The sequence below is a fragment of the Prionailurus bengalensis genome, chromosome A1, assembly GCF_016509475.1.
Source record: "Prionailurus bengalensis isolate Pbe53 chromosome A1, Fcat_Pben_1.1_paternal_pri, whole genome shotgun sequence".
Lineage (NCBI taxonomy): Eukaryota > Metazoa > Chordata > Mammalia > Carnivora > Felidae > Prionailurus > Prionailurus bengalensis.
In genome coordinates, this window is record NC_057343.1 from 90970305 (window position 1) to 90983903 (window position 13599).

Genomic DNA, 13599 nt, shown 5'->3' on the forward strand with positions numbered 1-13599 from the left:
GACAGTCACGGCTCCCTTTCTACGGATGAAGAGGCTGGAAAGTGGAGACCCAAACACAGACCCCCTACCATCTCACTGAGCCTTTACACATTGCCCTCGGAGTGGCTGGCAATGAGAAGATACTACACAGTCAGTGGTTTTTAAAGGAGAGCCTGGGGCATAAATTCTCATCCATCCAACTCTTCCTAAGCCTTTTTTTTAAGTTTATTTTTATTTATTTTTTGATAGAGAGCAAGTAGGGAAGGGGCAGAGAGAGAATCCTAAGCAGGCTCCGCGCTGTCAGCACAGAGTCCGATGCAGGGTTCGAACTCACGAACCACAAGATCGTGACCTGAGCCAAAATCAAGAGTTGGACACTTAACTGACTGAGCCATTCAGGCGCCCCTTAAGTCTTTTTATTGTACAAAATTTCCAGTATCATAGCCAGAGCATGTAGTACATCCCCATGCACCTGTAAACCCAGCTTCAACTATTATGAGCACAGCCAGTAGAATCAGTGCTATTAAATGAAAATGCACTGGCAAATGTGTTTAATTACATTATATAATTAAGTCTGTTATTCTAAGATGTCCTTCCTCTACCATTTGGTTTTGGGGGTCTCCCCTCTTGGGGTCCATTATAAGCACATCTGTTCACAAGCTTCAGGGCAGAACACACAGAAGCCCCCCAAAGCCCCTGTTTACTTCTGACACTTCTAGAAGGGAGAAATCTGTATTTCCCCAAAAGAAAATCCAACTGCAGTGGAAGAAATTATTCTTTTCACATGGTGGTTTGGAAGCTGTAGAAAGGAACCCCGCAGCGTGTTTTTCTTTCCTGTTTTCTCCACTCCACCCCCTCCAGCCCTCCGTGTAAGCGGAATTGGCCAAGGATCAGACGGACTTCCTGCATCTCACCCTGGCACCCCCCTCCCCCCGCCCCCGTGAGGACCTGCCTGAGCCAGGAACAGGCTTATCATTCAGACCCCTTCGTCCTCTCCCCAGGGGCCCTGGTGGATCAAGGCATCTTTGAAGAGCTGACGAGAGACTTCCTGCCCCAGCTCTCCGAGAAGATGCAGGACCTGGGGGTGATTTCCAGCATCTCACTCTCCTGGTTCCTGACCCTCTTCCTCAGCGTCATGCCCTTCGAGAGCGCAGTGGTCATTGTTGACTGCTTCTTCTACGAGGGCATCAAGGTGATCCTGCAGGTGGCCTTGGCCATCCTGGATGCCAACATGGAGCAGCTACTGGGCTGCAGCGACGAGGGCGAGGCCATGACCGTCCTGGGCAGGTGACCAAGCCGGACTCCCTCCTCCTGCGGGGTTGCTGGCCGGCACCCCCACGGGTGGCAGAACCTGACCCCTCAGCAGCCCTGGGCATGCCTCACTCAGCATTCAGTGATGTGCCCACCAAGCACACTCCAGGTGGCAGGGGACAGTCTCTTTTCTGATGGGAGACAGAATGGCACTGGGCAGTGATAGCTCTGGGAGCAGATAAAATGGGTGGTGGACCAGAGCACACTGGGCTGGAGGACCTGGGGGGCAAAAGGCGGCTGGAACAGCATGGCCTCCAGCCTCTAGCAAAGGCTGAGCGTCTGCTCTTCTCTCAAAGCAGTCCTGATGGCGCCTTCCCCAGCTCAGCAACCTCACTCCCCATCACCTTCACCTAGATGGAGGGTCCCATGCTGGGCTTGCTCTAACCACTGTCACCTAAGGCCCAGAGTCATCCTGGCCACCACCTCCTCCTGCAGCCCCTGCAGCCCATCCTCGTAGACTCTCTGTGATCCAGCCCCTCCTCTCCACCCGTACCATCTCCGTGCACGCGCACAGTACCCCTGCCCTGGGCCCTGGGCCCTGGGCCTGCTTCGTTACTGTTTTCCCTGCTCCAGCCCCACCCACCAGCACCCACAGGGCTCTCCTCAGAGTCTGACCTTGTGGCTCCCCATGCCACTATAGTAGTTGTCTTCTGGACAAAGGAGCTGAGTCCCCCAGCCTGGCCCTCAAGCCCCTTAAACCCAGAACCCCCCCCCCAGCCCTGGCCTCACACCGGCCCGGGCCCACATGCTGGCCATGTGTCTGTGTCCATCCTGGAACACTCCTGGCCACCCAGGCCTGCCAAGGACGCCGCCACCTGCCCACTGAGCCAGCCCAGGAAGATGTCATCCCTCCATCTGGGACAAACCTTTCTCCTAGTGTGCTAGGATCTGGGCTTAAAAAGGGCCCCCATGCAGGGGACCCCCAGAGGACAGCCTGGCTTCCCAGAATTAGTGCTCAGGCCCCATGAGAGGCGAGAGGCGAGGCCTCTCTGCCGCCTCCAGGGGGATCCTGGATTTGCCAGGACATCCTCTGGGGCATGGCTCTCCCCTCCCCTGCTGCAGAGTCATTGGCTCATCTCTTGCCCTCCTGGAGGCTGCCCCCTCCTCAGCACACTTGTTTATTAATTGGGAGTCTAGGCAAATTAGGTCCCTCCACATCACTTAGTAGGTAAGACATCCCTGTTGCCTGTGGGTGGTCCAACCTTCTGTTCTTTAATCCTTACAGATACCTGGATAATGTGGTTAATAAGCAGAGTGTTTCTCCTCCTATCCCACACCTCCACGCCCTGCTGACTAGTGGAGATGACCCTCCCACAGAGGTGGACATCTTCGACCTCCTGAAGGTGTCATATGAGGTCAGCACCCTCCAGGGCTGTCTGGCCAGCCTGCCCCACCTGGGCATGTGGGTGTGGGCGGCCATGGCTGGTGGCAGTTCTCTGCTCTGTGGTTCTGCCTCATCTCACCGAATCACCTTTGGCCGGTAGAAATTCAGCAGCCTGAGGGCCGACGACATTGAACAGATGCGGTTTAAGCAGAGGCTGAAAGTGATCCAGTCCCTGGAGGATACGGCCAAGAGGAGCGTGGTACGGATCGACTGGGCTCCAGTGGCCACAGGTTGCTGGCAGGGGTGGGGGCAGTGATCTAGGTCGGCTGCTCCTGGCCTGCTATCTCCTCACTTGCCCACAGGGCCAGGTGCAGAGCCCCCTAGTGCTGCCCTGTATGAGTCTGGATTCCAGGAGTGAAGGTGCAGATCTGGGGAGGTGGGAGAGGACTGGTCACTGTTCTGTGGTCACGGTGTTCTGCTCCCAGGTTGATCACTGCAAAGCTCTGACACCTCAGAGCCTAAAGGCCAAGTGTCATCCTACTGTGGGCTGAGCCCTCCAGCCTGGGCTTGCACCTGCCCCTGGGTAGCAACATTCAGCCGCCCTTCACCCACCCAGCCCCCTGTGCCTCCCCTACAAGCCTTTGTCCTCCCCAGCTCTGGCGAGAGAATTTACTGGCAGGTTCTAGGACGCCTGCCAAAAAGCCAGGGCCAGAGTCTTTCCAGAGATTCAGATAGCAGTCACTAAATGACTGCCCCTCACCCTGTGTACCTGACTGGGCATCAGGACAGACAGGCCTCCCTCCCCCCACCATGCTCAGCACGGAGCTTGGAAAGCATAGACTGAATAACAGGATAGGTGACCAGGGATACTCGTGTGGTCCACACCTTCTTTCCTGAATGGGCTGCCATTGTGTGCTTGGCCAGCTGGCAACATTAAGAGGGTGGTCTGTGTCTTAACCTTCATCCACATGGGAATTCTGTCAAAGAGCTAGAATTTGAGAATCCATCAGTACATCCTGTTTCTCTTTCCTTCTAGGTCCGAGCTATACCTGGGGACATTGGTTTCTCAATTGAAGAGCTGGAGGACCTTTACATGGTGTTTAAGGTGACAGCCTAGAGCAAGGGCAGAACCAGTACCCCATCCCAGTCCCCTAAATGTGTCCTCAGTGCAGCAACCTCCTGCCAGAAGAGACATTGATTTAAAAATGTCCTCAGATGCAGTTACCACAAACCTCACATGGTAGAATTTAATTCTCCATGGAGTTTAGGCAGGACGCTTTCTTAAAGTGGCAGAAAGCCCACTCTCGTCAGCTTACACAAGAGGGAAAGCATTGGCTCATGTTACTGGAAAGTCTGGGAAATTCACAGCTTCAGGCATGGCTGAATCCAGGTGCTTAAACATGCAGGCAGGTTTAAGAATGGCAGGACTGTCCTCAGAAGCTCCAGGGTCATCCTGTTCTCTCAAGGGAAAAAGCTTTTTCTTTCCAAGTAGTTTTAGCAAAAAGTCCAGAGTGAATTGTTGGACTCAAGTTAGGTGCTGTGGCTATAGGAGGGTTATTACTATTGAGCCAAAACTAACTAGGCCATGTGCCTGTCCCACGCCCTGAGGATGGGACAGGAGGCGGTCTCCAAAAAGATTTCAGGTGCTGTTACCAGAAGGGGAAAAGTTGTGATGAGCAGGCAGAAACAACACAGTCCACACTTCTTGTTATTGGTTCCCATCTGCCTCTGGTTTACCAGCCAGGGTGGCCACTGTGATGAGCCTTCCAGTCAGAACGGCCCAGTCAGTGCTACCTCTCACCTGCTATGTCTCAGTTCCTGCATGTGTGAACAAGAGGCTGGTGGTACCAATGTGGGAGGTTCCCTGCCATGTCTGGCCTAGTGCTCCCCACCCCAGTGCCCTTCAGACTCAGACAGAAGAGGAGGGTGGACTCGCTGGCCAGCCTGGCGGTCCTAACCGCCCAGGCTCTGGGAGGCCAGGCCATCTCACCAGGCCGTGCCCTCCACAGGCCAAGCACCTGGCAAGTCAGTACTGGGGGAGCAGCCGCCCCACGGCTGTGCGTCGGGACCCCAGCCTGCCGTACCTGGAACAGTACCGTATCGATGCAGGCCAGTTCCGGGAACTCTTCGCCAGCCTGACACCCTGGGCCTGCGGCTCCCACACGCCTGTACTGGCGGGGCGCATGTTCCGGCTCCTGGATGAAAACAAGGACTCTCTGATCAACTTCAAGGAGTTTGTGACAGGAATGAGTGAGTAGCTCCAGGGCCCTTCCTTAAGAAGCCTCCAAATGCCAGCCCAGCCAGTCTTCCCATTGCAGCAAGATCCTTGATATAGAAAGGGCAGTTTTCCCATGGGGAACACGTAGGGGTCTAGTGGGGTCTTCTCCTCCACCCCTCCCTCAGGCCAGGGCTGCACAGGGTGGGTCCACAGAGCCTGAGAAGGGGAAAGCCCAGGGACAGTGGGAGACCTAGGGCTTGCTCCAGGGACCTCTCCAGGAGGGAGTCAGGGTATGAGGAAGAACACACCAGAACCCACTGGAAGGGGAGGTGCTCCAGTGTGGACTGGCCGTGGGGCTTTGGTGCCCTGTAGCCAGCATGCCTCCTCACTGGCCTTCCTCTGCAGGTGGGATGTACCATGGGGACATGACCGAGAAGCTCAAGGCACTCTACAAGCTGCACCTGCCCCCAGGTGAGAGTCACCAGTGAGGGCCTCTCATGCATACAGGGTTGGGGCTGCAGTGTCCCAGGGCACAGGCCTCTGTGCGGTGCTGGGCCTAGGGGGCCTAGGCATCATAGAGGTTCCACATCCTGACAGAGTGGGAGGAGGAGGCCGGAGCACTGGGGTAGGGCCAAAACCTGAGAGGGACTGTCTCAGAGGACTCAGACCATGGGCAAGGACCCAGGTAAGACACAGGGAAGCTCCTGTCTGTCCCCTGAGGGTCAGCCTGGGGGCACTGCCAAGGCCCTCAGAATGGCCTGGGTAGCCCTGCCGTGCAGCCACAAGCAGGAGCTGTCTCCCTTGGCTCCCGGGCCTGAGCCTGCCGGAGATGCTGACAGGCTGGGATGGGATGAAGGGTGCCCAGCAGCCAGTCCTAAGCCAGGCCGGATCCCACGGTCTCTGGGTTCCCACTGTGCAGGTAGAGCTCACCCAGCTCAGCAAAGGTAGCCACATGGAGAGTTCTCCAAGATGGGGACATTGAGACTTGGGCAGGTGAGAATTCTAGCCCTGGGCCCTCTACCCTGGGGTAGAGCTACCTTGGGCCCCTGCTGTTGTTCATTACCCGCCCTGGGGAGTCTGCGGCTGCCTCCGAGTAGGCCGAATGGTTTTTAGAACACTGTGCTGTGCTCACCCTAGAGGCTGTCACTTAATTGGCCCAGAATGTGGGTTTAAATCTCTCCCCCCTCAACCAGCGGGGGCGGGGGTGTTCTGAGCAGACAGAGCTGGAAGGCCCTGCTCTTGACACAGGTATTCTCACCTGTGGCTGGTTTTCCCTGTAATTCAAAGAACAGTAGCCTCAGGGATGCCTCCGGGAAGGTTGATAGCAGCCAGCTCTGCCTCTACTGAGGGAAAGGCCTGGGCTGGGCAGACCCCACGGGGCCGGGATCCTACAGGTAGCACATGGGGCCACCTTCGCCAACTCCTGAGCCACCTCTGCCTGCCCTGCTGCGTCCAGAGTTCCTGTGGACCTTGGTCCACACCCTGCCACCTCCCCCAAGTGCCACCTTTTCGACCCCCCATCATCACATCCCCGTCCATACAGTGGGGAGGATGAGACTCCTCCCCCAAGAACCATGTGAATCGGAAACCCAGGGGACTGCTTACTCACAAAGTAGTGGATGCTGACGTGGATGCTGACGTGGAACGATGCTGACATGGAACGAAGCCCGAGGTGCATCAGAGGGAAGAGCAAGTCGCTCATGCGTGGCTGGTCCCTGCACTTGTGTCTGAAGGATCCTCAGCACCGCACCATCAGGGCAGGAAGAGGGTTGGCCTTTCTCCAGACTCCCAGCTGCACTGCTGGGGTTTTTAGATGGGATACGTGTGACATTTTCAAACACAACATATAAGTCAAGAAAGGAACAACAACCGTGATCAGTGGTCTCCATTAGCGCTACGACCACACCCCACATCATGGGCACCTGGTGCCCTGTGGGGAGCCAGGCCTCCTTCCAGGACTTGGGAGGTTTGCTTTGGTGAGTGCCATTGTTTTCTCCTGCCCTCACTTGCCTCTCTCTTTGAGTGCAGCCCTGAGCCCAGAGGAGGCAGAGTCAGCCCTGGAAGCGACCCATTACTTCACAGAGGACAGCTCCTCAGAAGGTGAGAGCTGCTGGCCCCGTGCTGTGGCCTTGGGCCTCGTAGCTGTGCAGCCTTGCTGTGGGGCCCACACAGGCGGCCTGCAGCCCTCAGTGGGCTCGGGGAGTGCCCTGTGTTGGGCAGGTCCCCGGGGGTGTTCTCACTCCTGTTTCTCTTGTCTCTGCCTTCCTGGACCTTGGCCTATTCCTCCCTCTCTCCTCCACCTCTCCTCCGCTGTCCCTTCCAGCATCTCCTCTGGCCTCAGATCTGGACATTTTCCTGCCCTGGGAGGCTCAAGGTCAGTCCCTGGGGGGGTCAGGGGCACCTGCTTTGTGCTGGGCTGTGTCTTCCTAACACTCTGCTGCATGGTCAGGAGGCCTGGACACGTTTGGTCCCACTGAGGAGGACCCAGAACGAAGCTGCTGCTTACTGGGGGAGTTGAGGGGCAGTCTCCATGCTTGTTGAGGGGAGTAGTAAATGATGACACACAGCACAGTGGGCAGTGCACAGACACCAGGGCATCAGCTCCACAGCCACGTGCAGAAAGTATTCATTCCATCATCACATTCATAGGAAAAAGTATAGATGCCATCATCACAACAGTGTGAAACGGATCAGCAGAGGTAGAGGAGCGTGGTGGACGCTTTCCCTAGAAAACGTTCTCTTGCTCTACACAACTTTTTCATTAAGGAGAAATACATTTGTTGAGTGCCTTTTTGAAGTCATTCCTGTTGCTACAGTTAGAGCCCATTCTGGAGCATCAGATCCAGGGTGAAGGGGGCATTCTGGGCTTGGGATTTGGCAGTGAGGCTGGTGGTACATAACGGATTTACAAAACCGACCAAAACCCCATCCTATAAGTTCCCATGGGAGACAATCCACACCTAAGAGAAATTAAAAACAGTGGGTATCAAGATGCCCAAGGCAGTCCTGCTGGCGGTGTCAAAAGGCTTAATTTGAACTTGAAATGAAGCTTGAGAACCTGGATTTCAAATACACAGACTAAATAAGCAGATGTGTCTTCTGTTAGAATCTGAAAAATCAGGGGCACTTTAGGCTTTTCCCAGGTGCTTCCAGTTAAGGCCAGGGACTGAGGGTTCAGAGCCCTGTCCTCAGACCGCACATAGCCCCAGGCAGTGGGTCTCCATTCCGCAGTGAGAAGCCTGAGCCCAGAGAGGTGCACCCTTCCCCCCCACCACACAGCACTGGGATGCTGCCGCCCACCAGTAGGTCCCCGGCGGCCGTGCTGTCCTCAGGTCTTGGAGACTCCCCACATTCATGGTCCCCATAGGAAGCACAGTGCAGGCTGACTCCAGCAAAAGTGTCACTTTAAGAAATACAGCGCAAGGGGCACCTGTGTGGCTCAGTCAGTTGAGCATCCGACTTCAGCTCAGGTCATGATCTTGCGGTTCATGAGTTCGAGCCTTGCATCATTGGGCTGGCTGCTGTCAGCCTGTAAGGGCAGAGCCCACTTTGGATCCTCTGTCCCACACTCTCTGCCCCTCCCCCACTTGCACTGTATCAAAAATAAATAAATATTAGAAAGAAAGAGAAAAAAAAAGAAAAGAAGGAAAAAGAAAGAAAGAAATACAGCGCCAGGTACAGAACTCACGTCCATAAAATTCCTCATCAGCCAGTGTGGCAGTTGGTCATGGGTTGAACTGATAATCAGGACTGCCCTCTGTTCGACCTTTTTCAACAGTAACTACAGAAATTAATTCTCGGGCTTTAACTCCGTAACGTGCATCATTGTTCACTTAAACACTTTGTGCATAGACCTATATTCCTTTCGTAGAGAGGAAGGAGGGTTTGGAGGTGCTTTGGTTCTGCAGGAGAACAGACCAGACTACTCACAGGCCGCCGTGGTCCACAGTCAAACTGCAAAACATTCTCTGCGTACTTTTTCTTTTCTGGTTGTCCAGAAGCACTACGGCAGGAAGAGCAAGAGGGAGGTGGAAATGAGGACGTCCAAGACAAAAAAGGAGGTATGTGCTAGCCAGTCTTCGCCAGTACTGGTGCAGATCCCAGGTCAGTGGGATCTGGGGGGCCCTCCCTGCGGGAGAGGCCCCACCCAGGGAAACGGCAAACTCATGCCCGGCACCGCAGCCCTTCCTGTGGAAAGGTGAATACTTGGCCCATTAGGTGCCAGGGGAGGCTATTCTTGTCAGCCCCAGGCCTGTCTTGTAGCTGTGAATACCCCTCCCCCTCCCCTGCTGTCACCACCTTCCTCTGGGGTGCCTGCTTTCTACCAGGATCCCTCTAGATGCCCAGCATCTCTCCCCCTTCTGCTTCCACGGGCTTCTGTCCCCATCTCAGGGAAGACAGGTGGAGGCCCTCTTCAGCTCAGGCCAAACCTAATGTAGCAGAATAACTTAGGGGAGACACTTGGGTGTTCTGGAGTGTTCTTCCTATCCCTACCTCCCCAAATACCAGGGGGGGTGGTAAAAGGACCCAGATAACCCTATGCCAGATGACACCAAAACCCACCCACTACCTGCTACCAGGCCCCAGCTGTTTCTCGAATTTGACAGATTTATTTTCTTCCAACTCGCAGAAGAGAAGGGGATCAGTCCTCCAGACTATCGCCACTACCTTCGCATGTGGGCCAAAGAGAAGGAGGTTCAGAAGGAGACGATTAAGGATCTTCCCAAGATGAACCAGGTAGGCCCATTCAGAGCCCACAACAGACATTTCCAGGGCTGCCTCCCCACACACACACCTGGCAGCTCCCCACCCTCCCTCCCAGCACTCTCTGTAGGGTGGAAATTCTCCTGCCAACGTCCAGTACCTGCTAGTCAGACAGCAGTCAGGGACAATTCCAGAAGGATAAGAGGCCAGTTGTTTCAGGGCCTTGTCCTGGGTGGTGTTTCCTGGTGATGATTTGCTCACATTTGATCAGTATCCGTGTACCAGAAAAGCAGTAAGGAAGGTTAGCCTCTGACACGCAGAGACTCACACAATCCCGACTACGAGACAGCCTCATGGCACCCCTGCTTCTCCCAGGCCCCTCACAGGTGCCATGCACACACAGGCCTGCTCCACCCATGGCCCACTGTTCCTCTGCTGGTCTCTGGGTCGGGAACCCGGCATCTTGCCAAGGGTCCTGCTGCCAGGGCCGCAGACATCTAACAAAAGGCAGCCTGACCACAGCCCTGCTCTTCCCAGAGGCATACCCTGCGATCTGGGCATTCTCTCACCCGCAGCCTGAAGAATAGGGTGCCCCGTAGAGATAGTAGAGGCACTATCCCGTTCTCAGGCAGGAGGCCTGAGTGTGTGGTGTGAGCCACCTGGAATCAGACCTCCCTACCCCCTCAACTGACCCAGGCTGTACTTGCCTTGTCCCCACCCTCTACTTTGATCAAAGATATAAAAAAACTCAAAGTGACTCCAAAACACACTGAAGAAGTCCCTGTAGCCACTGGGTTTGGAGTCACAATAAAAGTCAACCTGTCTCTGCTAGTAGAGTAGATGTAGGGACAGAGAAAGACTCCCAGTCCCTCTCTGAGCTGAAAGAAAGGCAGCTAGGAAAGAAAGCTATTCGAAGGCTGTGTGATACTGGTCAAGTCACTTTCCCTCTCTGAGTCTCAATGTCCCAGTCTGTGAAATGGGCGTGACAAGGCACAGGTATGGAGACACCTAACAAGACAGCACAGCATGGGCAGTCTGGCTAACCCGAGGCCAGCCCAGCCCATCCTTTACCATCTCCCTGACCTTTTTCTTTGTCTCCCCTGAAAAGGAACAGTTCATTGAGCTGTGCAAGACGCTTTATAACATGTTCAGTGAGGACCCCATGGAGCAGGACTTGTACCATGCCATTGCCACGGTGGCGAGCCTCCTACTCCGCATCGGCGAGGTGGGGAAGAAGTTTTCTGTGCAGCCGGGCAGGAAGCCCCAGGACGGTGCACCCGAGGAGGATGAGCTGCCCACCCCAGGTCCCCCGCAGGACCTGGCCCCAGAGCTTCAGCCTCCAGCTGCGGGTGACCCCCAGGCCAAAGCTGGGGGAGACACCCACCTTGGGAAAGCTTCCCAGGAGAGCCAAGTGGTGGGCGAAGGGGGTGGCGGCGAGGGGAGGGGCTCCCCCCCCCAGCTTCTGTCCGACGACGAAACCAAAGACGACATGTCCATGTCCTCCTACTCGGTGGTCAGCACAGGCTCCCTGCAGTGTGAGGACCTGGCCGATGACACGGTGCTGGTAGGCGGGGAGGCCCGAAGCCCCCCAGCCATTGCCCGCTGTGGGGGCACCGTGGACACCGACTGGTGCATTTCCTTCGAGCAGATCTTAGCCTCCATCCTGACGGAGTCTGTTCTGGTGAACTTCTTTGAGAAGAGGGTGGACATTGGACTCAAGATCAAGGACCAAAAGAAGGTGGAGAGACAGTTCAGCACCTCCAGTGACCTCGAACAGTCTGGACTTTCAGGCTGACGGGGACCTGGCTTGTCTCTCCTCCCCTCCTCCTCCTCCCTCCTGTTCTCTTTTCTCCTTAAGGACACACCCCTCCTGTTCTCCCCAGATGCAGTGAGTTGTAATCAAGGGGAAAACAAGGCTGAACAGCCACAGTTGGGCCCAGACAGAGGCTCCCAGCCCCTTCTTCCTGCCTGCCTGGTGGGACCCGCCTTGGTCCCCATGTAGTGTCAGAGGCTGTCTGTCCTGGCCTGCTCACCCAGAGCCTCTGTGCCCCATGCTGTGGCCAGGCCACACCACGCCCTCCACCCCTGGGGAGGGTGGGGGTTCCCAAAGCTGTGTATTCGGTGGGGGGGGGGGGGGCTTTCCTGCCATTTGGCACCAGGCAGGAGGTCACATGTCTATTGGGCATCAAAGTGGTGGGAACTTCAAGGTACTCTCTAGGAGCTCCTGAGCCCGAGCCCCTGCTGAGGGACCCAGACAGAAAGTGTCTACCACACCAGGGCGAGTGCTGCACCGGCGTCACTCCGAATGCTCTTTCAGCACGTCAGCCTCACCATTAACCTTAAAAGCACATCCCTCAGGTCCTGATATATTTCCTTGTATTCATTTCAGTTGGCTGGAAATCACACTGTGCTCAATGCCTTAATAAATCCCTGAAAGAACTCAATACCATACTGTGTACAGAGCCTTCATGTAGCCTCAGCTACTGCTTGGGCTCCTGGCTTCTCAGGCAGGTGAGGGGCCAGGCCATGTTCCAGAGGCTCTGGGCACTTAGACCCCCACAGGGATAGGGGTTCAAGGCTCCCAGGGAGATTGGGGACACAGAAGGTGTCTGACCTGGGCCAACAGGGTAAGCCCCGAGCTTCGTAGGTATAAGCAGCCTGAGTCCTGTGGGTGTAGGTGTGTGCACAGGCCTGGGCTGCAGCAAGCACTTGGGTTCAGGAAACTGTTGTGGGGCCACAGGTGACAGGCTGAGCCATGAGCATCTCCTAGCTTTGCAGCAAGAGCTGATCATCAGTGTCTAGCGTCTACCCTCCCCTACACGGAACAGCTCTCCGTGGTTGTTTTGGTTTTTTGTAATAGTTTTATTGAGGCATAATTTGCATACCATAAAATTCACTTGTTTTCAAGTTCTAGTTCGATGATTTTTAGTAAATTTACAGAGTTGTGAACTATCATCACAATGCAATTTTAGAATATTTCCATCAGCCCAAAAAGACCCCTCCTACCCATGTGCAGCCAATCCCTGTTCCCACCCCCAGCTCCAAGCAACCACTAATCTACTTCCTATCTATAGCTTTTATGGCTGGTATTTTAAATAACAGTCTCTGTGATTTTACCTTGTTCACAGCTGCCGGGTCACACATCTCAATAAATGCAGCAAAACATCAAGGAAAATGAATAATTGTTTGCTTTCTTAACAAGAAAATGTCATTAATCAGTGTCATTTCCTTTCTTTTTTTTTTTTTATTTTTTTTAACGTTTATTTATTTTTGAGACAAAGAGAGACAAAGCATGAATGGGGGAGGGTCAGAGAGAGAGACAGACACAGAATCTGAAACAGGCTCCAGGCTCTGAGCTGTCAGCACAGAGCCCGACACGGGGCTTGAACTCACGGACTGCGAGATCGTGACCTGAGCCGAAGTCAGACGCTTAACCGACTGAGCCACCCAGGCACCCCATCCTTTCTACTATTTACACAAACAGGCCACATTGCCATAAAGAAATTTCAAAGGGCTCATACCAGAAAGACCGTGTTCTTGGCCATAATGAAATTAGGTAAAGATATACATAAAAATCCCACAAGGTTGGCAGTTTAAAGTATTAAATTGATTGTAATCAATTAGATTGAAATGAAATTTGGGTAAATGTTTTATATCATGTAGAAGTCTAAATGTGAGAATATACCAAAGAAATTAAACAGAAGACTATAAAACAATCTAGCCCTATGATAAAAGAATATACAAAAATGTACAATAGTACTTTCGTCTATTATTCAACCTGTGATGATATTCAAAATATTTAACAACCAGAACAGTTAACACAAAATATATGAATACAAGTAAAGCTTTAAAAATATTTTTATCCTGTAAGTAAACACAATTGTGTAGTTTTTAAGGGCTTACCAAGTGATGTTGTACCAATCCAAGTCATTTTTTTAATTCCCAAGAAAATGAATTTTTTTAATGTTTATTTTTGAGAGAGAGTATGCAGGGGGAGGGGCAAAGAGCAAGGAGAGAATCCCAAGCAGATAGCTTAAAGCCCTACACAGAGCTCCATCTCAAA

General features: G+C 53.9%; 1 protein-coding gene across 2 annotated transcripts in view; it reads left to right on the plus strand.

The window, feature by feature from the left end:
- The window catches only part of TBC1D9B (TBC1 domain family member 9B), a 47194-nt gene extending 34479 nt beyond the window's left edge, over window positions 1-12715 (plus strand). Inside the window, exons 12-22 of one of the 2 annotated variants that reach the window (XM_043585366.1) lie at window positions 981-1266; window positions 2516-2645; window positions 2775-2873; window positions 3651-3719; window positions 4624-4864; window positions 5238-5303; window positions 6861-6932; window positions 7156-7206; window positions 8831-8893; window positions 9463-9569; window positions 10645-12715. In XM_043585366.1, the coding sequence (XP_043441301.1) occupies window positions 981-1266; window positions 2516-2645; window positions 2775-2873; window positions 3651-3719; window positions 4624-4864; window positions 5238-5303; window positions 6861-6932; window positions 7156-7206; window positions 8831-8893; window positions 9463-9569; window positions 10645-11331 (1871 nt within the window). In that variant the 3' untranslated portion in view covers window positions 11332-12715. The remainder of the gene's footprint in view (window positions 1-980; window positions 1267-2515; window positions 2646-2774; window positions 2874-3650; window positions 3720-4623; window positions 4865-5237; window positions 5304-6860; window positions 6933-7155; window positions 7207-8830; window positions 8894-9462; window positions 9570-10644) is intronic. The other variant, XM_043585374.1, reaches the window with a different exon arrangement.
- The last annotated feature ends 884 nt before the right edge of the window (window positions 12716-13599 follow it).